At 59.1% G+C, this 25,863-nt stretch overlaps 1 protein-coding gene across 6 annotated transcripts; it reads left to right on the top strand.

Annotated features, from left to right (window-relative positions):
- Nucleotides 1-5,264: 5,264 nt before the first annotated feature.
- GLI1 (GLI family zinc finger 1) lies at nucleotides 5,265-25,301 on the top strand. 6 transcript variants are annotated; one of them, XM_040539443.1, is made up of 12 exons: nucleotides 5,265-5,387; nucleotides 17,370-17,536; nucleotides 17,716-17,811; nucleotides 18,295-18,490; nucleotides 18,750-18,912; nucleotides 19,009-19,110; nucleotides 19,237-19,377; nucleotides 20,005-20,154; nucleotides 20,647-20,811; nucleotides 21,336-21,584; nucleotides 21,765-22,044; nucleotides 22,308-25,301. In XM_040539443.1, the coding sequence occupies exons 2-12, from the start codon at nucleotides 17,440-17,442 to the stop codon at nucleotides 24,578-24,580; spliced, it is 3,912 nt and encodes a 1,303-aa protein (XP_040395377.1). In that variant the 5' UTR covers nucleotides 5,265-5,387; nucleotides 17,370-17,439; the 3' UTR covers nucleotides 24,581-25,301. The 6 variants fall into 6 exon arrangements, with proteins under 6 accessions (XP_040395377.1, XP_040395382.1, XP_040395381.1 ...); XM_040539448.1 differs by lacking the exon at nucleotides 5,265-5,387 and adding an exon at nucleotides 5,723-6,133 and having other exon boundaries at nucleotides 18,325-18,490; XM_040539447.1 differs by lacking the exon at nucleotides 5,265-5,387 and adding an exon at nucleotides 5,723-6,133 and having other exon boundaries at nucleotides 19,012-19,110.
- The last annotated feature ends 562 nt before the right edge of the window (nucleotides 25,302-25,863 follow it).

Below are 25,863 nucleotides of genomic sequence, written 5' to 3'. Positions count from 1 at the left end.
TCTGGCTGGGAGGATGTTGGGTGCTGGGGGTGTTGGAGCAGTGCACGGGCTGTAAACTGCTGCAACTGGGGTCAGCACTGCTGTGTTGGGAGGCAAGGGGGCCTTCGTTGCTTCTGGGGCTCCCTGGGTGCTATGGGGTGTTGGACAGAGGCTGTGAGCAGGGCTGTGCAGGGGGCTCTTCCCCCCATGAGCCCCTGTGGCAGGGGATCCCAGGAGCAGGGCAGGGGCTGGGAACCATATAGCACCTCACTGTGGGGACTAAAGGGGGGTGGCCTGTAGCATGAGCACCAGAGAAACAATTTCCCAGCAGAGCAGGTAGAGTTGGGGGGCCATACCGCCCCAAAGATGCTGTTTTCCACACAGATCAAACCTGAGAGGAGCTCAATATAGCACAGCTCTGGGAGCTCTGGCCCTGGGAGGATGGCCTTGGATGGCGAGCCACAGCCTCTCCCCCGAAATCCTGTGACCCCACTGCAAATACCAGAAACCCCCACCCTAACCACCTCTCACTGACCCCCCCCAATTGCACCCAGCCCAGTCCCCTCTTGTAGCCACCCTAAATGCTAGCCAGTGACCCTGTCCTCAACCCATAGCAGCCAGTCACGGGGGCTGGTGATGTGCAAGCTGGTGGCTGATGGGGGTTCTCCTGTGCAATTCGGGATGGGGGGGCTCCTGGAGTGGAAGGCAGCGCCCCCGCTCATCCCCCCAGGATCTCACATGGCTAACCTGGGTCCTTGTTGCGCAAGCACCTGCTCAAAGCTCAGTTTGGGGCTGTTTTATCTGGGGACAAACCCACTTGATCTCCCAGGTTGGCCCTGTGCTGTGCCCTGCAAGCGGACAAAGGGCAGCTTTCATCAGCCAGCTGCAGTGGGCAGCCCCCCAGGCTGTGGGGCAGCATGGCCATGGCCCACGCTCCTCAAAATATCCCCACCCGTGAGGAAGAGCCGACAACCCCTGCAGGATGCTTCAACCCTGCAGGCTCTCCAACAGCTCCAGTGGGTGTGCTGCTCACAAAGTGGTGCCCCTCGGTAGTGTCTGTGCTTCCCCAAGAGCACACGCTGCCATACAGATGCCAGGAGAAGCAGATGTGGGCTTCAGGTAAGCGCACGGGGACATGCACTAAGATTATGAGGTCTCCCTGCTCCCTCCTTGTACCAGCGCTATGGCTCTAGCTAGCACAGTTGATGGGGGATGCCGTCCTGCAGGGATGCCAGGTATCCGGTTTTCCTTTGCCAGCAGCACAGTGCCCTCCTCGCAGCCTTGAATGCGTGTGTCCCTTGGGGGGGGGGGGGTGCCGATGCTGACTCACTGACACACTGACACGCTGACCCGCCAGCCCCGAGGCAAGGTGCTGAGCTGGCTGCAGGGGTACCATTAAGTCTAATCCTGCTGATCATCTGGCCCTGCTCTGAGCCGCTTTAACTTTCCTAAGCAGGAGGCCGAGATTAACTGTGGGGTGGGGGATATGGCAGGGTTGGGGTCTGGTGGCCGAGAGCTGCCGGGGGGATCTGCGTACCCATCCTTTCCACCAAGGGGGCTCAGCGCTGGTGGCAAAACTGACCTGGGCCTGTGTGGCCACACGAGTCACCCCTGGGGAAGGGGTGGGTGGCTTTGGGCAAGTCCCGAGGAGGGAGGATGTGCAGGACCATGAAAGTGTGGGCGGGCAGGGCTGGCCCCGCGCGGTGCCCAGGCCATGGTAGGTCTTTCCTGACAGCTTAGCCAGGGTCACTCAGCTCAGAAGCAAAGCTGCTGAGCAGCTTACGCATATTACAAAACTGGCAGGCAGGCAACGCCTCTCACCTGCACCCACCACCTTGGCCCTATCTCAGGGCTGCTGCTCCGGGACTCGATGCCCCACAGCAGTCCAAGGGCACCCGAGGACCCAGATGGTGCCGGGGGCTGGGGGGCAAGAGGGGTGTACAGGCACTGCCACCTTCCCTTCGTGCTGGGACCTCCCTGGGCAGCAGTGCCACCACCGCTCACCCCTCACTGGGCTGGGGGCAGCTGGCAGGAAAAGGGTTGGGGCCAGGCTTGGACAGCGGAGAGGGAAACTGATGCAAGGAGTGGTCTTTTACGAGCATGGCTGGGAACTGATGTGTCTCCTGAAGTCTCTCTTTCATGCTGTCATCCCCATGTTGTTCCTCTGCTCTGGGGGTCCCAAGCAGTTAGCGCAGAGAGCATCTCCCAGAGCTGTGGCCACGTGTTGTGCCGGAAAGCTGCTCCTGTGGTATGCTGGATACCAGTGCGTGATGACATGTGGGGGCACTGGGAGGACGGGCTAATGCCAAGGAACACAGAGTGCCCACAGTCGGGGTAATCCTGCTAAGAGGCTCTGAGGTCAGGCTGCGAGCATGGCAGAGCTCCCGTCACCTTCGAGGCTTGCACTGGACATGGGCGGCATTGTCCTGGAGAGTAGGACAGAGCTGGCTGCAGCTGGGGACGGCTGAGACCCAGCACAGAGTAGGAGTGGGCATGTGCCCACCCGACGACAAGCCTAGGTCTCATTTCAGAAGACTGAGCACACGCGGGTGCTCTGAGCATGCCATCCTCCCTGCAGGATGCCTTGGGCCTGGAGCTCCCACATGGGCTCTCCAGGCAGGGGCTCCACAGCTTTGCACCTTTGCAGCAGGACTAGGGGAAACGGGGCAGGGGCAGAGCTGCAGGAGGGAGCAGGGTCCCCAGGCACAAGCATGTCTGGGGGGTGGGGGGGATCAACCTGTGTCCCCCCTGTGCCCTGCTGGCATTGAAACACACTGTCACGTTCTGGCTGGGAGCAGGTGGGCAAAGGCCACTTTCCCTGAAATAGCCTCTTGCACCTAGGGCCAGTGTTGAATCACTGTGGCAACCCGCCGGCACAGTGGGGACTGACCTTCGGTGTAAAAACAAACAGCAAGGGAAAGCAGTGCTGCCAGGTGAGAAATTCACTTCCGTCTCATTGCCCCCACCCCTCTGCAACCCCAGCAGCCCCTGGGTCCTGTTTCTAGCTCTCGCTCAAGCACCCTTGTCCCCTCCTCAGTGCAGGCACCAGCGCTGTGCAACGCTTCCCTGGTGTGCGTCCGGACCTGGCTACGTGCAGACCCCATGTGCTGGATGAGGCTGAGCTGGGCTGTGCTGTGTTGGGGAAGGGGCTGGCTGCACAGACCCCTTTTGGGGCATGGGACCCATCTGAGGTAGGGGGCAGAATGCTTTGCAGCCCCCTGAGCTGCGACAGCCCCGACTCTCTGCTCGCCTTTTGCGCTGCGCCACAAAGGTGGCGTGTGACTTGACTTTGCCCCTGCAAGGATGTACAGCTGTGATGGCGACTGGGGGGTGTATGCAAATAAAAATCACCAATGGGGGGGGGCCCTCAAGGTGCTCTCTGCCCCCACCAGTGTGTGTTACCCTCACCCCTCCACCACCGGTACCCCAGGAACAGTCAATGCAGTGGGAAAACTTCTGGGTGATGTCTGGGAGGCTCAACTGCAGGCACCGGTGCTGCCAGAACTGCTGGGATGGGGCAGCCAGGCTATGGGCCATGCAACCAGGTGGCCAGGGAAGCTTCTGGGCTGGGAGAAGGCTGGGTGAGCCACAGACGTTGTGGCCAGATGAGGAGGGGAGACATCAGGGCAGCCCTGGGGGGATTGCTGGGCACCTCAGCGGCTCCCAGGATGGGGAGGCAGGCAGATTTCCAGGTGGCAATGAGGGGCGTATCCTCTGACGCAGCTGAACAGCGCTCACTGCAAAGGCCGGAGGGATGAAAGAGGTTGTGGAGCATCGTTGCTGGAGGTAAGGTGATGCCAGGACGCAGCCTGCACCAAGCATCTCAGGGTCTTTGGGCAGAGACATAGGGCACTGCAACCCCCGGGAGGCCTGGGGAGAAAGGCTGGGTTTCCAGATCTGCCCAGCTGCTCCCCCACAGTGGGACCCTGGTGGGAAGGGTAACGTGGGGGCTCCGCAGGCCAGGAGCGCCCCAGCTGCAGCCTCACAAACAGGGCAAAGGTGGAGAAGGCTCCTCGGCTGGGGGAAGAGCCCCCGCCCCGCTGCCCCACTCGCTGGGCCCCCTGCACCTCCAGGTAGGGGCCAGAGGAGCCCCCAGCCCCCCGTCCTCCCCAGCCCCGCGACGGTCTGGGAACCCAGCCCCTCTCCCTCGAGAGGGCCACCTCCCGAAGTGCCACCAGGGGTCGCTGGCCCGCACCCCCCCGGGTGCTGAGGCGGGGGTGCTCTGTGCACCCCCTCGGCGTGCCCAGGGGGATGCCCAGCTGCAGCGGCCCCGGCGGTCCCTGGCTGCGGCTCTGCTGTGCCCAGCCGCGCCACCTCCCCGGCTACAGCAGTGACCCCAGAGGACGCAGGGTCACATGTGCTGCTTCCCTGCTCAGTCTCCTGCCCTGTGGTGTCCCTGCCACAGGCCTCTGCCAGACCACTGCAGCCCCCCAGACTGCACAGGACACGGAGCTTCCTGCCAAGCGCAGTCCCAGCGGTTCCCCCCCAAACCACGAAGCAATTCAGGGCGTCCCCGGCAGCAGAGGAGCTTGCCGTGGTCACAGCTGCCTTTTGGCCTGCCGAGGCTCCCCTCGGGCGGATGGGGCTGCTCCTGTGGGGCTGCAGCTCCGGTGCTGGGGATGGCAGCGTCTGCGCAGCTGCTGCTGCGCCCATGCTCTGTCTGGAGCCCAGCAGTGCCTGGGTGAGGTGCAATGCTGAGCCCTCGCTGTCTTGCTGGGAGGTGTCAGTTTGAGGTGTCACCCTTCTGCCTGCTCCCTTCCTCGGAGGGTTGACCTCTCCTGGCTGGGCTGATAGGTGTTGGCACCCTGGCGCGCTGCCTCACCGGGGCCAGGTTGGGCATTAGGGGTGTTGGCTGCTGGTGCCGCGTCCTACATGTGCATGTGCTCTGTGTGCAAGTGTGTGCTGTGCGTGCAACTGTGTTTATACATGCAAAAGCATGTGTGTGTGCTTCTGTGCACAAGTTTGCACAGATGCATGTGCTCAGGGGTGTCCGTGCACGTGGCCCTCTGCTTGTCCCCGGTGTGCACACATTTGAGTGGCTGCACAGATGCGTGCAGGCTGCACTTGTGTAGAATCATTGAATAATTAAGGTTGGAAAAGCTGTCCACGATCATCTGGTCCAACCACCCCCCTACAACCAATGTTACCCACTAAACCATGTCCCTAAGCACCACCTCCAACTTTTCCTTAAACACCCCCAGGGACGGTGACTCCACCGCCTCCCTGGGCAGCCCGTTCCAACGCCTGACTGCTCTTTCTGAGAAGAAATGTCTTCTCATTTCCAACCTAGACCTCCCCTGGCACAACTTGAGGCACACATGAAGGCATGTGGGTGCACATGCCCTATGTGTGTGACCCATGCGTGTGCTCAGCCGCGCATGCACACCTGCAACCGTGCGTTTGCTTTGGTGCATGTGTGTGTGCATGAACTCGTGTGTGCATGGACTCGTGTGCATTGCCACACGTGCACACCGCCACATGTACACGCCTGCAACTGTGTGTTTGCATTGGTACGTGTGTGTGTGCACCAACTTGTGTGCGCAGACTCATGTGCGCACAAACTTGTGTGTGCACAGACTTGTGTGTGCATGGATTTGTGTGAGCACGGACTTGTTTGTGCACAGATTCGTGTGTGCACGGACTCGTGTGTGCACCAAGTCATGTGTGCACGCAGGGTACCGGCTTCACGGGGTGCACGGCCGTGAGCGCGCCAGGCCGCCCTGCGAGGCCGTGCTCCTGCGGGGCGCGCCGGGGCCCCGCGCGTGTGCAAGCCCCGTGGCGGGCGCGCGTGCCCCGCGTGCGCGCGTGTGCACGATCCAGCCCGGGTTTTCGGAGTGGCTGGGACCGGCGGCACTCCCGGTCGGGGTCTCCGTCCCGAGCGGGCTCGGCGCCGCCGCCGCCCGACTTGGCGGAGCGGCTCCCCGGCGCCCCGCGACTTTTACCGGGACGCGCCGCCCCCGCGGGGCTCCGGCAACTTGCTCCGGCCGCCCGGGGAGGAGCGGGAGCGCGGTCGGGGAAGTGCTAAGGAAGGAGGGGGGTAGGGGCCGCCCCGTCCCGTCCCGAGCCCGGGACCCCCCTGGATGTGCCGCTGCTCGCCGGCCCCGAGCCGCAGCCGGGAGAAGGGGGAGCGTGGACCGGCGGGGGCCGCTCGGAGGTAGGAGCCGCCGGGGCCGTCGGGGGTGCTGGGGCCGTGGGCTCGGTTTGCTGGAGGTGCCGCGGGACCGGACGGCGCCGGATCCCCCGGGGGACCCCCGCCGGGCTCCCCGCACGGGGCACCGGGGGCGAGCCGGGGGGTCGCACCGTGCTGGGGAGCGGCCGGGGCCGAGCCGGGCCGGGCGGTGCCGTGCGGCCAGCGGAGCTCCCCGGGCTCGCCGTGCTCCCGAACACGTCCAGAGGAGCTCGCACCCACTCCCACGCCCTCACGGCCCCACCGGGCTTCGTGCACCGGCTGGGAGGGCCCGCTCTGCCAGGCCACCCAAGCTCTGGGTGGCCCGAGCAGGGGATGCAGGGTTCCCGCAGCCCCATCCATGGGTGCTCTGCTGCTGCCCGGTCGAGGGTGTCGGGCTGAGAGCAGCGGCCGGGTGGAAGTTTCTGCCCCAGCCCGAGTGACGCAGCAGCTGCGGGAAGGTTCCAGGACGCGCAGGAACCACGAGCAGGGCCACCCGCATCGCTGCTGAGAGCTCCCGGCCAGCCGGAGCCTTCTTGCCCCGGGTGTGGTGGTGTACGTGGGGGCCTCCGCCAGCCACCTTTTGGGCCTCTGCAGCGCTGGCAGGGCAAGGAAGGAGTTGGCTGGCCTGGCCCACACAGCTTGGAGAGTTCTGGGTGCCCTGGGCAAGGCTCCAAGGGGAGAGGTGTCTGGTGCTGAGCCAAGGGGGCGCAGGGGCTCCCCTGGCAGCCTGCCGGGCTGTGTGGGCAGAATCTCGCCGGGGTGAGGCCTGGGGACACCCTCAGGAGCCTCCCAGAACCCGCAGCAGAACACCCAGGCCCCGGCGCACTTGGGCTTCTGAGCCCTTGCCCCACAGACCCTGGAGCATCACTTCTGCCCTCCCTGTGCGGCCCACAGAAGTGGCCAAAGAAGTGTCATGTGCCCAGGGAAACCCCTCTGGTTCTGCGGGGAGGGCAGAGCTGCTTTTTCACATCACTTGTGGAACACCTGGGGTCCTTGTCTGTGCACGTTCCGAATGTCCGTCAGTCCTCCTGCGCAAGGACTGCTGGTGGCTTCAGTACTCAGAGAGATGGGGCTGGGGGCAGGTGTGTTGGGTGGGGGACCTCAGCCCCAAGTCCCCCCGCAGCTAAGGACAGGTCTGAGCTCTCCGGTGGGTGGCTCCAGGCGTCTCTGGTGCCTCACTGGTTGCCAGCCCTTTCGCCCCCGTGCTAAAGGCTCTGGGACTGCTGGGTTCAGGCGTTGTCTCCGTGTCAACCCCTGGCTGGGATCAGGAGTCCGGGGCTGGTGGAGGAGGCTGCCCAGGGCTGAGCATGGCGCAGAGGAGCGGGAGGGAACCAGCCTCCTCGTCTGCATGAGAGGCACCTGAGCAGGACATCGTGAGACTTGATCAGCCCAGCCTGCAGCTGAGTGTGAGCTGGCTGAACGTGTTTGGGCATAGGGCCACCTTTCTGGGGTTTAAGCAGAATTCACTGCAAGGCTGCCCACATTTCTCCAAGCCCTCGGTGAGCCAGGGGTCCAGGGATGCTGAAGGCAGAGGAAACGTTTCTCCAGAGAACTGTGTTGTGGTGCCCTGGGTCAGGCCCTGCACACACAGATGAGGTCCAGATGGTCCCTAACCAGAATGGGGGGGACTCAGCGTGACAGCGACAGCCTGAGGGTTGCATCTCTCCTACGAGGATGGAGAGGCAGGCGGCTGGGTCTGAGTGGGACTGGATGTCTGGGGCGTTTGCAATGCCATGTTTGGAGTCTGGAAAACTAGAAGATATTCCAGCCACAGCCAGGATCCTGTGCCCAGCTGCGGGGGCCCCGCAGAAGCAGCTGGATGCCCAGACACCAGAGTTTTTCCCCGCCCCACTATGTAGGATGTGTGCCCAAACCTGAGCTGATGGATGCAGCTTCCTGAGGGAGGAGAGCACTGGGTTTTGGTGCAGGGGCAGACTGGGGAGAAGGGAGGAGGGAGCAGACGGATGAAGTTTCTCCTTCGGAAACTCAGACCTGGGAAAACTTTTCCCTGTGCGGCTCAGTCTGCTGTCTCCAGCTGAGGCAGGGACTGCTTCTGTGGTGGACAGGGGATGATGGCAAAGGCACCTACTGTCCTTTCTGTGCTGTTGCGGGTGTCTGAAGCTGGTTTATTGATGCGTTTGTCCCTGCATTACACTAGCTGGGTTGGCCCATGCCCTCCCTTGAGCCTTTTCCAGTGCAAGTAGCATCGATGTCAGTCATCAAGGCAAGGGGGTCAGCTGGAGGTTCAGACCCTGGGAAGGATCCACACCAGCACTCCCTGTGCCTGGCAGGACCCACCAGCTCTGGAGCTACTGAGGATCTTAGCACCTCTGAAGAGGGTGGCACATCCCTAGCAGGACCCCGTGCACACACACCCTCGTGCGTGTGCCAGCCCAGCTCCCACCGGGTGCTTGAGCTCCCAGCAATGCTCATGAGTGGGCTCCGGAGGCCCTCAGGGCATGTGCTTGTCACCATCTCCCTGGTTGCTCTGCGGGGAGGGTTGTGTCTCCCCTCCCCATACCAGGGTCTTTTCTGTCAAAAAGGTGAGCAGAAAATCGGGAGCAGGTTTGGAGTCGAAGGCCACCAGACCCCCGTGGCTGGTGTAGTTGGAGGGGGGGCAGTGAGCTGTGTTTGGCGGTGCTGGAGCTAGCTGAGATCTCCCCGGAGCAGGGAAGTTTCCATCTGGGGGTGTGAGTCAGCGTGGACACCTTGTGACGTGTGTTGTCGCGTCGGTGCAGCCTGGGAGGTGGGTGTTGAGCTTGGGCTCGGAGGGGATTTGGAGTTCACTTCTGGAGCGTGCAGAGAGTGGGTGGGCAGGTGGGCGGGAGCCACGAGGGCCCTTCCCGTGCAAAAGAGGGATGCTGTCAGGGACACACTGCATCTCGGAACGCCAGCCGCAGGGCCAGCTCGTTTTCCCTGGCCAGTGTGATTCTCCCCACCACTTCAGTGTGCTGTACAAGTGTGTACAGCCTTGCACATCCATACACCTGTACATGTAAGCAGCCTCGTATGTACACACACTCACATATGCATGCAGACATATGTGGACCTATACACACATTTCCACACGTGATGTGGCTTTCACTAAAGGGTATTTGTGTTGATTTCTTGCCTGCCTTCTACAGTGGGCCTGTCCTTGTCTATCTCTACTGACATACTGGAAGAGGGAATCCTCTAATGCCCAGTAGTTGGTCAGAATGAGAGTTCCTGCACCCAGAGCATTCCCTGGGGCATGTATGAATCTGTGTGTCTGCATGCACACCTACAGATGCATGTATCGAGGGGCCTGTTTGTATATACCTGTACATGTGTGCACATTTATCTACCTGGTCAGTCTCTTGTATCCCTGGGACTGGAGTCTCTTTGTCTGCATGCCTCAGTTTCTCTTGATATCTTCTGGTGTTTATCAATTCCAGTAATGTGATAAATACCAAGGGTCCACTGGGTGGGTTCTTGGTAAAGACTGAGAAAAACCCCATCCTACAGAAATCCTTACAGGAACACGGCAACTGTACCCCCCTGTTCCCCATCCTTATGGCACATCAAAACCCTTCAGAAGCTGCAGAATAACAAGGCGAACAGCTGATAAAATAGCTGCCACAGATTGGGAACAAGCAGCAAAAACACAGAGTCAGGTTTCAGCTTTGCTGCATCCGGGTCTGAGACTGGTGTGTGTGTGTGTGCTTCCAGATGTAGTGCAAGCACACATCCATTTCCCACCCCTTCTCAAATTCCTACCCCTGATCTTGGGGGGAGCAAAGCCCTGGCTGATGGCAGAGAGCGTGGCTCTGAGCCGTGGGGTTGCCATGGGCAGAGTGGGGCTCTGCTCAAGGAACGGGAAGAGCAGGGGTCTGCGCCACTCACCTCCAACAATGGCAGATACGTTGGGAGAGGAACATGCCCCAGCTTTTGGGTATGGCAGGAGGACAACCCCCCCACCCCCACCCCCACCCCCCCAAGCAGGGGTCTTCTGCTCCAAAGAAGGAGTAACTTCTTAAATGCCCAAGTGCTGTGCTTACCTTACTCCACCGCTCAGCAAGCAGTTCTACAGCTTAAAGGGCACTACTGTTGTGTATTTAATGCTTTAATGACTGCTGAAGATGTCCTGGACATACTCCTGCCCCATTCTGAGGAATCCTGCAGAATGGAACTGTTGGGGTGGGAACAGGCTCGATGTGAACTTCACTGGCTGCAGTAGGAGGACAGATGACAGCGTGTCTGAGTGCCTGCCCTGTCCTACCTTCCCTCCCTTGGGAAGGCAAGGTTTCCTGTGCTGCTGCCCCTATTCTAGGGGTGTCCCTTAGTGTAACACATGAGCGCTGCGGGCTGTGGGGTGATTCCCTGATTCTATGGGAAGGAGTTGTGCCTGGCAGGGTCTCTTACAGCTATGACTCAGAGCTGGGCTTTTATGGGTCCCACATGTTCAATTTTGCTGTTTCCCTCCAGCACTGGGAAGGGAAGAGGGAAGTATAAAAATTCCTTATAGCAGCTGCTGCCATGTCTGCACCCTCCTTACCCTCACCCCAAAACCTTGGCCCCACCCAGACCCCAGCCCAATGAAGGCAGGGGCCAGGGAAGTGGCTTTATGGGAGCAATTTGCAGGGGTAGTATGCACTGGGGGCCAAAGCAAACAACATACGAGCCCATGACAATTGCCTGCCTGCCCCAGGACCACCTATCAAGCGTCACCGCTCCTGCCCAGCTTGCTGTGGCTTCCTGACTTGCTCGGCTTGTGGTTGAGGGCCGGTAGCCCCTGTGTTACAGGGGAATGCGGAGCTGCGAGCTCCCACCTGCAGCCTTCCTCTGCTGCCTGCCTGTGCCCTGGGATACACCAGAGACTGGGCAGCCAGGGCTGCACCCCAGCTGGCCTCTCCTCCCAGAGCACACGTGTGTTAGCATGTGTTAACGTGTCTGGAGGCACGTCGGAGCATGATCAGGAATGGGTGTGGATGCATGTAGGAGTGAGGGGCTGGATTTTTTGCCCCCCCCCCCCCCCCCCGCACTCCCCCCTCCTTGAGAAATGACGTACGGGTGGTGGTGTACTGTGGCTTGCATAAGGCTGTGCTGCTGGAGGGATGGGTGGGCTGGGGAGGGACCTCTGGCCCTTTCTGAAAGTGGTGCAAAGGGCAGAGAAGAATTTTGGCATGGGATGGGGAGTGGGGATGTGTTACATTTTCTGAAGGCTAGAGAGGGAAAGAGGGAGAAATGAGCAGAGGATGTCCCACGTCTGTCCTGGCACAGATGTCTCTGCCCCTTTCCCTCCACACATGCGTAGCCTTTCCCCAGAGCTGGTTCCTTCTCTGCCTTATCTTCTCCAGGCAAAGGACCACCTTGGAATGAGCTTGGCAGCCCACACCAGCATGGGATCGCAACCCTGCATCGTCCCCTTTCAGACCCCCTGAACCTGAAGCAATGTGCTTTGTGGCAGCTGCGGTCCTGGGCAGATTAGCTGCCCCTTGCAGGGGTGTCTGGGCTCTCCCTAAAGGCCTGGCCTAACAGCGGGGTCGGATGCAGAGCAAGGCAGCTGAGCGGGAGGTCTGCACGTCAGTTTTGCTGGAGACAGAGATGAGAAAGCATGTGGGGCCAGGGGATGCAGCTCCCTCAGTGCAGACAAGCCTGGCCCCGGTTCAGTCCCAGAGCAGGGAATAGGGGCTTCTTCCAGAAGGGAATTTCACCCCATTTGCCCCACTGTCGATGGCATTTGCCCATTTCCAGCAGCACAGTGGCACGTGGGAAGGCTGCGTGGCATGGAGGAGACGCAGTAGCTGGGGAGGAGTGCATTAACCCAGCCAGATGCTGCCCTGGGAGGCATCTGGGACGTGTCCCCTTGGTCCTGGACTGTCGTTGGCATGAGGGAGTGTTGGCTCCCCGGAGCCCTCTCTCTCCCAGCCTTGCTGCTGGCTTGTGTGTGCTGCAGCTCAGCCTGGCCCTCTGCCGCGTTCCCCTTCTGTGTCTGCAGAACTGCTCCGGTGGTGGCTCCATCTGAACTGCTGCCCCAGCGTGGGAGGGCAGATCTTAGGCCAGATCAATGTTTTTCATAAAACCCTCTAGGGTTAAACCAATTGGGCATGTGGCTGACCTTGAGGTCACAAGACAGTGGAGAGGAGGGCTGCAGGGTGCAGGCAAGGGCTCTGTGCCCACTCTGTCCCAGGGCTGGAGCCAACCTCGGGGGGGTGGGATGCCTAGCCCCTCTCCTGGGCGGTGCAGCGGTGATCTGGGGCATCTCCGTGCCTGAGGCCCTGCTGCTCTGCTGGAACCCTCTGTCTGCCTCTCTCTGCTCTGGCCCTCCCTTGTTCTCTCACCCAGTGAAAGTTTGGGGTGACTGGGCCTGCAAACACGTGGCGGCTCCCCCTCAGCTACCATTGTGGCTCCCAACATGCATGCACGCACGGACAGACATGCACAAGCATGCGTGCAAGTGTGCGTGCAAACACATACATGTATGAGTGCTTGCACACAAGCACCTCCCTCAACCATACACAGAAACAAAAATCCCTCCCCACATGTGCAAATGCAGATGGCCAAACCTGTGCGTTCATACAGGCAGACACACTTACAGGAGCACAGATGCCCCCACGCATACACACACAGAGCCCTCCCCCAGGCCCCCCACGCTGGGGGCTGTGCTGGGCGGGTTGATGGATTGTGCCACACACAGCTCAGCGCTGCGCTGCTGGTCTATCGGCTGGGATCTCGGCTGCATGGGCTAATCCAGCCCTGACATCACATTCCTCCACAGTGGGACTCCAGGGCTGTTAACCCTGCCAGGGCTGGGCCTGGGACAGGAGATGCTGGGGTCGGTGCTGAGGCGCAGAGGGATGCCCACCACCCTCGTGTGCCGGGTTGGGTGGGAGCCCCCCCGCTGCGGTGAGTGGTGCAGGCTGGGCGCCTTCTGCGCCTTGGCCCCCTGCGAGGTGAGAGCTAGGGGGGTCTGCCCTGCCGTGGGGCTATGGTGGGACACAACCCTCCTCCTCCTCCTCCTCCTCTTCCTCCCCTCCTCTTGCCGTCGGGTTTCCTAAGGGTGTGTGATTGCCCTGCCTGTGTCTCTCCCTCCTTCCCCCGGGTCTGTGTCTGCTCCACCACCCATCAGTGAAGGCATCCCGACTGTCATCCTGCGGTGCAAGCTCACCACGTCTCCCCTCCCTCTCTGCCTTATTCCCCCTTCTCTGTCTCCTTCCCACCCCCATTCCCCAGTGTCCTCAGCAAACTGGAGCCAGATGACAGATATCAGACGTGTTTGCAGGAAATAAAGAGGGGGGGTGGGTGGTGGTGGCCAGTCCGACCCCCTCCTGCGCGGCGTTTCTGCATCTGGAGCCAGCCCTGCTTCAACTGCTCCTGCTGCTGGCTGCGCTCCTTGTTTTCTTGGCAGAGAGGAGGAGGAATGTGTTTCAGTTTGAGTTTCTTGGCAGGAGGAGACCGAAGGAAGATTCCCCTCAATCCCGGCTGCGCCTGGCTCTCAAATTTATGCCCATAGGCTGCAACTTGGGTGGGCCGTGGCGGTGTGCGGCAGGCGGGGGAGGCAAGCGCGGTGGTGGGGGAGCCACAGACCGGCGCCTATTGGCTCCCCGTGCCCCCGGCCCCCTCCGGCTTCCCCAGCTTGGGGGCCGCCAGGACGCAGGGAGCCCCTGCAGACGGGCTGTGGGGAGCATCCTGCAGCTGGAACCCACGGGCCCCGAGCACTTTCTCCCTTGCATACCTCCCCATGCCCCATGCTGGTGCTCAGCAGGGCGAACGTGGGGGATTGGAGAGAGCCGTGCCACTGCCATTGTGTCCGCCTGGCATCTGCCTGCCTCAAGTTGCCCCCAGTGGGGAGACCCCAGCTCTGCCAGGCTGGGTCTGCTCTCCAAAGCCCTCCCTGTTGTCCAGGCCCAGGAAGGAGAGGATGTCTTGGCATGGCAGGACCACGAGCCTCCTTCTGTACTTCGGGAATGGGGGTGATGGGGACCAGAACGCCACTGAGCCACTCCTAATTCTGCATGGTGGGTGCTGCAGGGGAGCAGAGAGGATGGTGCACGTGGCCTGGTAGCTGTGGGGTGGGAGCAATGTGGCTCGTGCTGCGCGCCTGCATGTTCCCCATGTGTGGTGCAATGCTTTGTATGCATGTGCTCTGTGTGCCCACTTGTTCTGTGCATGCTTATGCAAACCTGTGCACACATGCATGTTGTCTGTGTGTGCCGTATGCGTGCACATGCAGCTTTGTGTGTGTTCCATTGGACACACGTGTTCTCTAGGTCTGTGTGTGCATAAGTATGTGTGTGCACCGTGTATTGCTCAGGTGCTGTGCGCATGGAGTTTGTGTGGCAGTCGCTCTGCACGTGTGTACACATGATGTGTGTGTGTGTGTGTGCATGTGTGCACGCGGGTGCAGGGCTCTAGCTGGTGCTGGGCCTGGCAGGGGCTGGCGCAGCAGGGTACAGCAGGCTGAACAAGGCTGACGGTGCACAAGGTAGATGGGATATCACAGAGGCTATGGGTGAATTAACTGCTTTCCTGGAAGCGGTAGATGCTCCACAGATAGTGCCCCATCCTGCTGGGACTCAGGGACGGAGGAGCACTGTAGGTTAGGTCAGGCTGCATCCCCAGCCCAGATGAGTGGGGATGGGGCTGTAGGCTCATAGCCCAGGGCAGAGCCCACCATTCCATTGCTGCTGCAGCAGGTGGCCGTGCCCATCTGGACAGCCATAGCCCTCCTTCCCTTTGGGCTGGAGTGACTGCATGTAGTTACTGTGCTATACGGTGGCAACCTGCCTGCTCTCATACAGAGCAAGGAGCTGGTGGGGTAAGACTATGGATCTGGGGCAACCTGGGGTAGCCCGGGTGATGGCTCTTGGGAGGTGGAGGCAGGGAATATTGGCTTGGCTTAACACCAGACCCCCATCAGTTCCCAGCTCCACACAGGGGCTGGCTTGAGGAGGTCTCTTGAGCCCCCAGTGCTCTAAATTGTACCAGAAGGAGGCAAAGTGGTCCCCAGCGCTTCAGCTTGTCTCCCCAGCTGCAGGAGCTCCCAGAGATGCCAGGAGGGATCCAGGAGAGTTGTATCCCATATGAGACCCAAGTGTTACCTTCCATGCAGGCAGAAGTCCAGAGACGAAGGTGGCACAGGTCTGCATGTGTATGCATGTGTATATACGTATATGCATACGTATTTGCAGTTATGTGTGAACACACTCATGTGTGCAGGTATAATGTGTGTAAGCATACATATTATGTCTGCACATGCTTGTGTATCTGCATGTATGAGAATGAATGTGTATGTGCTCTTGTGCTCATGGCTACGTGTATCTGTGTATATATGTGGATGTATGTGTGTGCATCACCTGCACGTGAGCCTCTACAGATACATGCAAATGTGTGTTTGTGCACCTGTGTATGTGTCTGTGCACATGTGACTATCTGTGTGCATGCATAAAGTGCTGGAGGCATCTGGGAGTCAAATTTTAATGAGGGACCTGTGAGCCCTCCCTTTGTTAAATGCTGTGGCTGGGGTAGGAGCAGCATGGGGGGTGTCCCCTAGAACTACTCCCTCAGTCTTTGCTGCAAGGCCTGGGTCCAGAAGGCAGGTAAGAGGCCCTCCCTCTTTCCCCCTCTCGTTCCTTTCCTACTCATCTCTCTTCCCTTTTCCTGCCCCCAGCACCACCACCTTCCTGGGTACTCCCACCCCCTATGCCTGCCCTGCTGCTCCCCCCCCCCCATTCTTCCTGGCTGACACTCTCACAAAGCCCCGAGACAAGCTTTCAAAGGGGCAACTCATGCGGAAGAATTGCTGCCCCCCTCACCCCCCGCATGCTCCAAATGCAACCCAGCACTTTCCCAGCAGGGTGAGGGGCTCCCACTCCCCCAGACCCCTTGTTTGGGGCAATTCCCTTGGTCTCTCAAAGGGGGAGGCTGAGGATGCAGGAGGCCTTGTTCCCAGTGCCACCCACGAGTGCCTCTTCCTTCCAGAGCCTCTGTCCTTCACGCAAGCCCACGGGGGTCTTGGGGCAGGACAGTGACCATGGGAAGGGATGGACCTTTGGGCTGGGATCAGGGTGCAGAGGCCGAGGCCATGGGTGGAGGTCTGACTGCGGGCAGGGCCAGGCAGGGAGGCAGGTGGAAATGAGACTTGGGCGCCAGGCAGGGACCCGCAAGCAGGGATGCGATAGTGGGCTGGGCTGAGCCCTGTAGGCAGGGGTGGGATGCGTGGGTGGGACAGGGCAGGGTTTTGACCTGCAGGCAGGGTGTGGACCCGCTGGCAAGGCAGGGCTGGGTGTAACCTGCAGACATGGCAGGGACCCATGAGCAGGGAAGAGCAGGATGCCAGCTCGGGTCCTTTGGCCAAGAATGGCTTTACCCGTCTGTGCCTTAGTTTCCTGTTTCGGCAGTTAGGGCTTGCAATTTTTACATCTATATGCAAGTTTGGCTGTGGATGTTTGTGCAGGTGTCTGGGCGCACAGACATGTATTTCATCCCTTCTGCAATGGACGCTGTGCAGGCCTCGGGACACTTGCTCGGACAGGATGCTCTTCATACAGCACCAAGCATGAGGCCACCTTGCTAATTCAGTAACTGGGGATCCTTGTGATGTGGTATGACCACAGGGCACCCTGCGGCGGTATCACTGCTTGTGCCGAGCTGTCAAGGGTGGCCTTGTACTGGCCAATGCACTGATTCTGTCAAGACAGTCTGAGAGAATTGGTGTTGTTCAGCCTGGAGAAGAGAAGGCTCTGGGGAGGCCTTATAGCGGCCTTCCAGTACCTAAAGGGGGATACAGAAAAGCTGGGGAGGGACCCCTTTATTGTGGAATGTAGTGATAAGATGAGGTAATGGCTTTAAATTAAAAGAGCAGCACCCCCAGGCCCCAGGACATCCCTTGGCCGTGGGCTGGGTACAGAGGTCTGTGTCAGGACCTGGTGAAGTGGTGGGATAGCAGTGGCTAGCACCGAGTGCTGTGCGCCCCAGGCAGGTGGGTGCGGGGCCATGGCAGGGAGACTTCAGCCCGTGGGCAGGGTGCAGGTGGCTGTGGGCTGTGGGGAGACAGGGGCATGGGCCCTGGGGGGCTACGGCCATGGCAGGATGTGGCTGGTGGTCCTACTGCCACGGCTGCGCGGCACTGCAGCATCCCCTGCCTGGCACAAGTCTGCTCTGGCTGCCACACAGAGCCCACTAGGGTGCAGGGTGCGGGGCACTTGGAGGTGCAGGGCTCGTGGTCAGGGGGCCATCTGCCCACCGTTGTCATCCTCAGGCCCCGACCGGCACCGGCCCCTCGTTGAGGACCAGATGTGCTCTTGAGCCTGGCCAGGCCCCATTGCGACATGTTCAACCCTGTCAACTCCCCAACCAATGGCTATGCTGAGCGCTGCTGCCTGCGCCCACTCCACGGACTGGCCACGGGTGCCCCAGGGCCGCAAGGTTGGTTGCAGCTCCCTCATCCTGGCTAGTGGCTGGGCCTGGGCAGTGCCTGGCATGAGCACAAGGGGCACCTGCCTTCAGTTTCAATCTTTGGGTTCAGGGGCACTCCAGGGATTTCCTTTTCCCCTTGTGCCCTCCACCCTAATATGTCTTCCTGTCTGTCTTCTCCTTTCCACCAGGACTTGATTTCCCCTTATGCCACCAGTCAAACCTCATGAGTGGTCACCATGGCTATGGGCTGGTGCCAGGAACCGAGCACCCAGGTGGTGGTGATGGTAAGTTTCTCGTCTGGGGGGGGTGTGGGACAGGTAGAGGTTTAATGAGGAGTTTACCAGGAGTGCAGATGTGTGTGCTGAAAGGGTCAGACAGTGTTGGGGACAGTGATTATAGAGGAGGAGGCTGCTGGGGCTTCAGGTACCTTTCCTGGAAGAGTGGCACCTGTGTGAACAGGAAAATTTGTGATGGCTCACACAGGGGCAGGTGTTGGCCAAGGGGATCAGGCGCTTTTCTTTGGGTGGTATCGGTTGTAGAAGGAAGTAGGTGCGTGTCAAGGGTTTCAGGTACTCCCTAGGAACATTGATGTCCCAGGTAGGGAGGGGGGATACTTTTGTGCTTTGTCGTAATCTAGAGCCAGCAACCAGCACACTCAGGGGACTCCTCCAGTCTCCAAAGAACTGTGCTTGTGTCCTTGGGGGTGGCTTCAGCCTTCTAGGACCCATGCTAAGAGGATTGCCACCCACTCTCTGCTGCTGTCCCAGGCTCGTGGTTCTCAACAACCCGCGGTGCAGGCAAGCTGGGCAAGAAGCGGACACTGTCCATCTCACCCCTGTCAGACTCTAGTGTTGACCTGCAGACGGTAATCCGCACCTCACCCAACTCCCTTGTTGCGTTCATCAACTCCCGTTGCGCCTCCACCAGCAGCTCCTATGGCCACCTCTCCATCAGCACCATCAGGTGGGCACCAGAGTTCAACCCTGTTGGCATGCACACAGCCTCTCAGTATGGGAGCCTGAATGCTGATGCCCATTTTGGGGAGTGCATGGGACCAGGGCCAAGGAAGGTGGGAACAGTTAGCCCAGAGTGGGATGGCAAGGGGGGCTGGTGGGATAGGGCAGGAGTGGCTGGGAACTCAGACGCCTCGGATCCTCATCTCAAAAGGACTAAATTTCTCTCCTCTGCTGGTGTCATCTGCTCATCATCTTGCTTTTTGCAGTCCATCACTGGGGTACCAGAGTCCACCAGGGCAGCCAAAGGGCCAAGGGCACCTCTTCAGCCACCCCCCCCCCCTGCCACCATGTGCCTCCCATGAACACCTGTCGACCCGCCCAGGGCTCCTGCACCATGCACCAACTCGTGGGACCCTCAAACACTGCCAGGTAAGCAGTCCCCAGGGGATGCCATGCATCCTGTGTAAGGGGTAGCCAGTGGGCATCCCAGTGCTGACTGCTTTCCAATTTCCCCCATCATGGTAGCAGCTAAAGTTGGAGAGGAGCCTGAGCAGCCCTCTGACAGCCAAACACCCAGAGGAGAGATCCGAAGGTGACATCTCCAGCCCAGCCTCCACAGGCACCCAGGTACTCCCCAGGCCTTGGGAACCCCCTGCGTCCCAAGGGGTCTACACTCTTCCTCCATGCCACTCCCGGTAACAGGGAACACATAGAGTCATGTCTGGGAATGCTCACCTGGCTCTGCACCCCCAGGAGCCCTTGTTGGGAATGCTTGACGTTCGGGAAGATCTGGAGAAAGAGGATGGGAAACCTGAGTCCGAGACTGTCTATGAAACTAATTGCTACTGGGATGGCTGTGCCAAAGAATTTGACACTCAGGAGCAGCTGGTGCATGTGAGTTAGGTCCTGCCTGGGCATCCCCCGTCCCAGAACCTGTGCCTAGGCTACTGGCTGACATCCTGGTGTGTCAACCCATCACTCCTTCTCAGACTGTCCTATGCTGGGACAACCCCCCCACCCCGCAGCCCCTACCCCCTCAAGAACTCACCACATGGGTGAGTGATGAAAGTTGCTTCTAGGGAGGGAGGGAGATGCATCCTCCTCTTCCTTGTGGGCAAGTTTTTCATGGTCCTCCCATACCCTAGGGAAAACAACTGGTCTGGCCTTCCTCACCCCTGGGTTAGCTCTTCTGAACTACTAGTGCATCCAGACTTCCTCCTTTGCTCTCTGTGTCTCCCTCCAGACAGTCCAAATCTCCTATATCACCTTGACCACCCCTCCTCACCATCTTGACCCCTGTGTCTTGTCTTGGTCCTCCCAAAATAGCCCCCATCTCCAGTATCCCCTACCTCCTCCAGACAGCATCTGACCATTCTGTATTCCTGTAGTGTCTTAAGTCTCCACCAGCCACCCCAGTCCCTCTATATCACATTTCTCTTACGATACTCTCTTAAGATATCTGTATCCCCCTGACCCTTCGTGCCCTCCCCAACACCCCTAGTGATTCCCTTCTCTCCCCAGCACATCAACAACGAGCATATCCATGGGGAGAAGAAAGAGTTTGTATGCCACTGGGCAGCATGTTCCCGGGAGCAGAGGCCCTTCAAGGCTCAGTACATGTTGGTGGTACACATGCGACGTCACACAGGCGAGAAACCTCACAAATGCACGGTGAGATGGAATGGGCCTTTGTGAAGCCTGGGCTAAGCTGTGGTGCCTTGCATCAGGCAAAGCTCAGGGCAGGGTGCAGGCTGGCCCGAGCTGGTATATGGCATTGAGGGGGATATGTGGTGGGGAAAATGAGGTGGGACGGACAGGGTGGAGTATGGTAGCATGTGATAGAATATGTTTCATGTGTGGCAGGCCAGAGCCCCTGTGATCAATGGCATGGCACAGATACACATGAGATAAAGGGGTATTTAGCAGGTGGGGTACACCATGGGTAAGTGGCCAGTGCATAGCGAGGTGGCATGACATAGGCCAGAAGGGTAAAGGGCTGTGCAGTGGCCTCAGGACATACACCTGCAGGAGTGCAGGTGTGTGATGTGTGGGAGGTGTGATAAGTGTCTGTGGCAGGTGTGCTGTGGGCATGGAGTGTGGGGGTGACGTGGTACTGGGTCTGTTGAAGGTATGTGGCATGTTTTACTCTGCTTGCCTGCACAGTTCGAGGGCTGCAACAAAGCCTACTCACGCCTGGAAAACCTCAAGACACATCTGCGCTCACACACGGGTGAGAAACCTTACGTGTGTGAACACGAGGGTTGTAACAAGGCCTTCTCCAATGCTTCTGACCGAGCCAAACATCAAAACCGCACCCACTCCAACGAGGTACAAAGCCATCTGGGGCTCTTTGCACCCCCTGGGGCTCCCCTTTTACCACCCTATTAGTCCTGTACCTTGCATCCCTGGGTCTTTTTCTCTGTGCCCCAACTCCCTCCTTGCCTGCTCTAATAAAGTATGCACCCCCTGTTCCCTTCCTACCTCACTTGCACTCCCACCAGGGTCCCTTTACCCTTGCCCTACTTCTGGGGAGCACTGTCCTTGCATTCTTCCTCAGAGCTCCTTATGACCTCCTTCAAGGTTCTCCTGTAGCACCTGACATGCCTCCCTCCAAGGAGATTCAGCTTCTTTGACAAATTCCCACCCTCTCTTCCTTCAGCTCTCAGGTCTACTGGAGGGACTGGGAGGAGTCTCTGGTTTTAGAATAGAGTAGAATAGAATAGAATAGAATAGAATAGAATAGAATAGAATAGAATAGAATAGAATAGAATAGTTCAGTTGGAAGGGACCTACAGAGATGATCTAGTCCAACTGAGTTAACCTCTGCCATGCCTACCTTTCTTCCCTGACAGAAGCCCTATGTGTGCAAGATCCCGGGCTGCACCAAGCGCTACACAGACCCCAGTTCCCTGCGCAAACATGTGAAGACGGTACATGGCCCTGATGCCCATGTCACTAAGAAGCACCGAGGTGATGTGGTGCCAGGCCGTGTACTGCCAGCTTCCAGTGGTCCCCCAGACATGAAGCAGGAGAAAGACACAAATGGCCCCACTGAGGCCCGGAAGGATGACAGCAAGCTCTTGGTGCCTGACTTGGCCTCGGTAAGGAGCTGGGGATGTGGTGACGGAGGGAGGCCTGGACAGGACTGTTGGAGGAATCGGTTTGCATGGTAGGGAAGACATCTCCAGATCTGGCAGGGTGGGGGTTCCCAATCTGCATTAAGTTTGTAGTAGATATATGACTCCCCTTTTTCCTTGGTTAATATTGTGGGTTCCCCCCAGAAGCCGCAGCCCAGCCCAGGTGGGCAGTCATCGTGCAGCAGTGACCACTCCCCTCTCGGCAGCACCACCAACAATGACAGTGGGGTGGAGATGACGGGCAATGCAGGCGGGAGCTACGAGGATCTGTCCACATTGGAGGATGTGGTGCCTGGTGAGACCATGGGCACCTCAGGGCTCACGGCCCTCCACAAGCTAGAGAATCTTCGCATTGACAAACTGAAGCAGATGAGGAAACCATCAGCTACCAAGGGCCTGAATTTGCCAGTCATCTCAGGAGCCGGTGAGACTGTGGTTCCCTCCCACCTGGATATGGGGCCAGCCCTGTGGGCACTGTGTTGAGGGAGGTCTGGTTTGCAGCCAGAGAGGTGGTGGACCCTCACATCTGGGGCTCTGCCCCATCCTTTACCCTGCTTTGCTGCTACCATTTGAATCCACTTCCCATCCTAGCAGGCACTAAGCATGGAAGAGGCCATATCCTAGTACTGGAGATGGCTGCCTGTTCCTCTTCTGGGTGCTCCAGTGTAACTCCTCTTCTCTTTTCAGGCCTGCCTGGGGAGGTGCCTGGGATCTCTGTGCCACCGCCAGCTGCCTCGCACCGCCGCATCACAGAGCTGTCAGCATCAGAGATGGGCATGCCGCTGAACGAGCGCCGGAGCAGTGCCACCAGCACTGTAAGCTCAGCCTACACCGTCAGCCGGCGCTCTTCTGTGGCGTCCCCATACCTGGCTGGACCATGTCTGGGTGGTGAGGCAGGGACAATGCCTGGTGGGGCATGCTTGGCAAATGGCTATGACCCCATCTCTCCGGATGAGTCGCGACGCTCCAGCGATGCCAGTCACTGTGGAGGGTTGCCAGGCGTGGGCAGCCTCACGCCAGCCCAGCGCTATCGTCTCAAAGCCAAATACGCCGCAGCCACGGGTGCCCCCCCACCAACCCCACTGCCCAGCATGGAGCGGGTGGGCATGGGTGGCCACAGCAGCTTACCTGGGGACTACCTCAAGCCAACAATGCCCCCCTTCCTCGTGAATGGTTTGCTGAGAAGGCACGGTTCCAATGACTACCCTGGCTATGCAGGCAGCATTCACCCTCACCTGGTGCCTGGGAATGGTGTGCGGCGGGCCAGCGACCCTGCCCGGACAGCAGCCAACCCTCATGCTGTACCCAAGGTGCATCGTTTTAAGAGCATGGGTAATGTGAATGTGCCAGGGGCAGGCAGAGCTGTCCTGCAGCCCTTGGGTGGTTCTGATGCTAACCTTCGGCGCTATGTCTTCTCTCCACGCCCACCCAGCATCAGTGAAAATGTCTTCCTGGAGAGTGTGAGCATTGAGGGCCCTGGCCCAGGCACAGAGTCTGGCTTGCTAGAAATGGATGAGTATTCGAACTACCTGGAGGAAAGCTTCCCATGCCAGGGGACAGGTGTGGAGCTCCAGTGTGAAGGACTGTATGGCAGTGCTCACCGGACCATGGGGGGTATGCAACTGAACCCAGGTGGGCACGGGGACATGGAGGAGGAATTGCTTCAGTCTGAGTTCTCCCTCCCTCAGTGCCAGATGAACCAGCATTTTTCGAGCATGTGTGCTGGCAGTGGGACCATGTCAGCTCCTTGGGAGGAACCTCACCAAGGCAATCTGGAGATGAGTTCCGGGCAGCCAAGTGTCAGTGCCTCTGCTACTGCCATGTCTGGGGCACACTGTCACCATCATAGTACTCAGTACCCACTACCCAGTTCTTGTGTGCAGCAACCCAAACTTGTGAGCTCGTGTCAGGACAGTGGATTTTCTGAGGGGCACCGGCTTAACCGACTGCAGATCAAATCAGAGCAGTGTTACTCATCACCTGCCCCACCACTTGGTCCCTGCCAGAACGTCAAGCCTACTGGGCCCATACAGCCTCCTGTGTCATTTGGCCAAGCCATGAATGCAGTATCCAGTGGTTATCGGTCTGAGGAACGGGCACCTGTCAGCTACATGGGCATGTTGAGCCCGGGGGGTAGAAGAGCCCACACCCCCACCTTGCAGGCCAAAGAAGTGATGGTCCGTAGCTATGTGCAGGCCCAGCAGGCTCTGATGTGGGGTGAACAGTTACCCTCCAAGGGCGGGGAGGCTGGCATGGGGGTGGGCAGTGAACCTGGGCAGTACCATGCCATGCAAGCACCACTGTACCTCAGCCCCAAATACTCTGGTTACCAAGCCAAACCAGATCACCTGCAGGGTCTGGCAGAGACCCACCACCTCCTAAACCCCCAGTGCTTCAACCCTGAGATGGTGCCACACCCACCTGGTGGCCCTAAACCACCAGGTCACCAAAACAGTCTCGACTATGTAGGCAATCTGGCTGAGCCAAATCACTCCTATGAGGGAGTGGAAGCCAGCTCCCGGCGAATGCTTCGCTTGCCCCCTGTCCACCCCACACCTGAAGGGCCCAACAATACCCTGCTATATTACCCAGGCCAGGGCACACACCTGCAGGTGGGCAAAGGTGGGTATAAGCTGCTGGATCAAACAACAGCAAGCTGCGGGGGTCCTGGGCATTATGGTGGGAGTTCAGAAAGCCTCAAGGGTAGCTCATATTACTACCTAGATTCAGGGGAGCAGGTGTCCAACAGCCTGGACTCGCTGGACCTGGAGAACACGCACCTTGACTTTGCTGCCATTGTGGAAGATTCAGAGACACCTGCACTGCTGCCTGGATCCCCAAGCCCTGCTGGTGGCCTCCTGCTTCCGTCATCTGGTGGTGCCAACATGGCTGTAGGTGACATGAGCTCTATGTTGAGCACTCTGGCAGGGGAGAGCCATTTCCTCAACTCCCTGTCCTAACTAGGAGGTACCAATTTTCAGGTGGGCATGTCTGCAACCGAGGGGGGCCCAAACTTCATTTGGGTAGAGGCATGGAATCCCCCCAGTGCCTCAGGTTTATGCCTGGGGGTTAGGGTGGGGAAGTGGGGAGAAACACCCCTCCAGTCTTTCCCTTGTCCGGTCTGTGGGTGTAAGGCACAGGGGAGGGATGTTGCTGGGTCCCAGACACAGCTGCAACCCTGATCATGTCAGTCACCTCTGGAGTTGGGGAACTGTTTTTACTGAGTCCTTCTATTTCAGTTCCACCTTTCTCTGCATCTGCTGGCCCTGTGGACAAGGTGGTCCTGTGCAGTCATAATGTTGAAACCAAAGAGTTCCATGCTCCCCATCCCTGCAGGCAGCCCCCCTCCCTATGTTCCCATTGCCCCCTTATATCCCAATCTTTTTGTGACTCCCCCTCTACCCCCTCTTGCTTGGCAAGTTCCCCTCCCTCCCCTTGTCCCCCCCTTTCTCCTGTCTTGCTCAAGGATGGGAGAAGGGGCAGGCAATTCATCATAAGGATGGGGCCTGTGTGTGTGTATGTGGGGGGGTGGGCTCAGGATGCCTGGTGCTGCCTGTGCCACTCTGTACATAGTGTGCATATGTGTATGTCTTTGTCTCGCCTGTGGGTATTACCCCATTTTTTCTTTTGTTTGAAAAACAGCAATTCCCCCTGTCCCCATTAAACCCTTTCTCAGGGGAGCGTGAGATGTGTGCCTCTTTATCCCTGCAGTCAGGCTCCAAGCTTGACCCATGTGCTAGGTGCTTTACAGCTCTCTCTGGCGCCCCTTTCCCTCTGCTGGGACCACAACCAACTTGTACCAAACCCTGTAGAAGCCTTTTGGAGTGGGGTTCCAGCCATAGCATGTGCTGCCCAGGCCACCCACGCAGCAGTTCTCACTGCAGGGGTGCTGGGAGGAAAGGGCAGTGCTGCTCTAAGTTGCACACCTGTCGGCATCGTGCAAAAGCACCAGCAGAAGCACACCAAGACCCACACACACATGGAGGTACAAGATAATATGGCTTAATGCTTCTGGGGCTATGCCTGGATCTCTTTTCCTTCATACCATCCTCGCATGTATGGGGGGGGTGGGGTGGGAAGGAAGGCGGGGGGAAGGCATCTCCAGGCTCTTCCATAGGCACTGGGGGGCTACCTTGACACCCCTAGTGCTGCTGTGAGCTGTGGGACTCTTTACGGGGTCTCTGAGTCTGTCTGAATGCAAAGCGTCTGGGTGGCCTTTAGATGTCTCTAAGCTGACATGTGT

Source organism: Cygnus olor, chromosome 29 (genome assembly GCF_009769625.2).
Source record: "Cygnus olor isolate bCygOlo1 chromosome 29, bCygOlo1.pri.v2, whole genome shotgun sequence".
Taxonomy (NCBI): domain Eukaryota; kingdom Metazoa; phylum Chordata; class Aves; order Anseriformes; family Anatidae; genus Cygnus; species Cygnus olor.
This window is presented reverse-complemented; position numbering and strand designations above follow the sequence as displayed.

What these genes read in the sequence shown, in the direction of transcription:
- GLI1 (XM_040539443.1), top strand. Translation starts at nt 17,440, where the DNA reads ATGTTCAACCCTGTCAACTCCCCAACCAATGGCTATGCTGAGCGCTGC. An exon ending in CTCTCCATCAGCACCATCAG is followed by an intron (nt 18,491 to 18,749) that starts GTGGGCACCAGA and finishes TGCTTTTTGCAG; the next exon opens with TCCATCACTGGGGTACCAGA. An exon ending in CTCAGGAGCAGCTGGTGCAT is followed by an intron (nt 19,378 to 20,004) that starts GTGAGTTAGGTC and finishes TTCTCTCCCCAG; the next exon opens with CACATCAACAACGAGCATAT.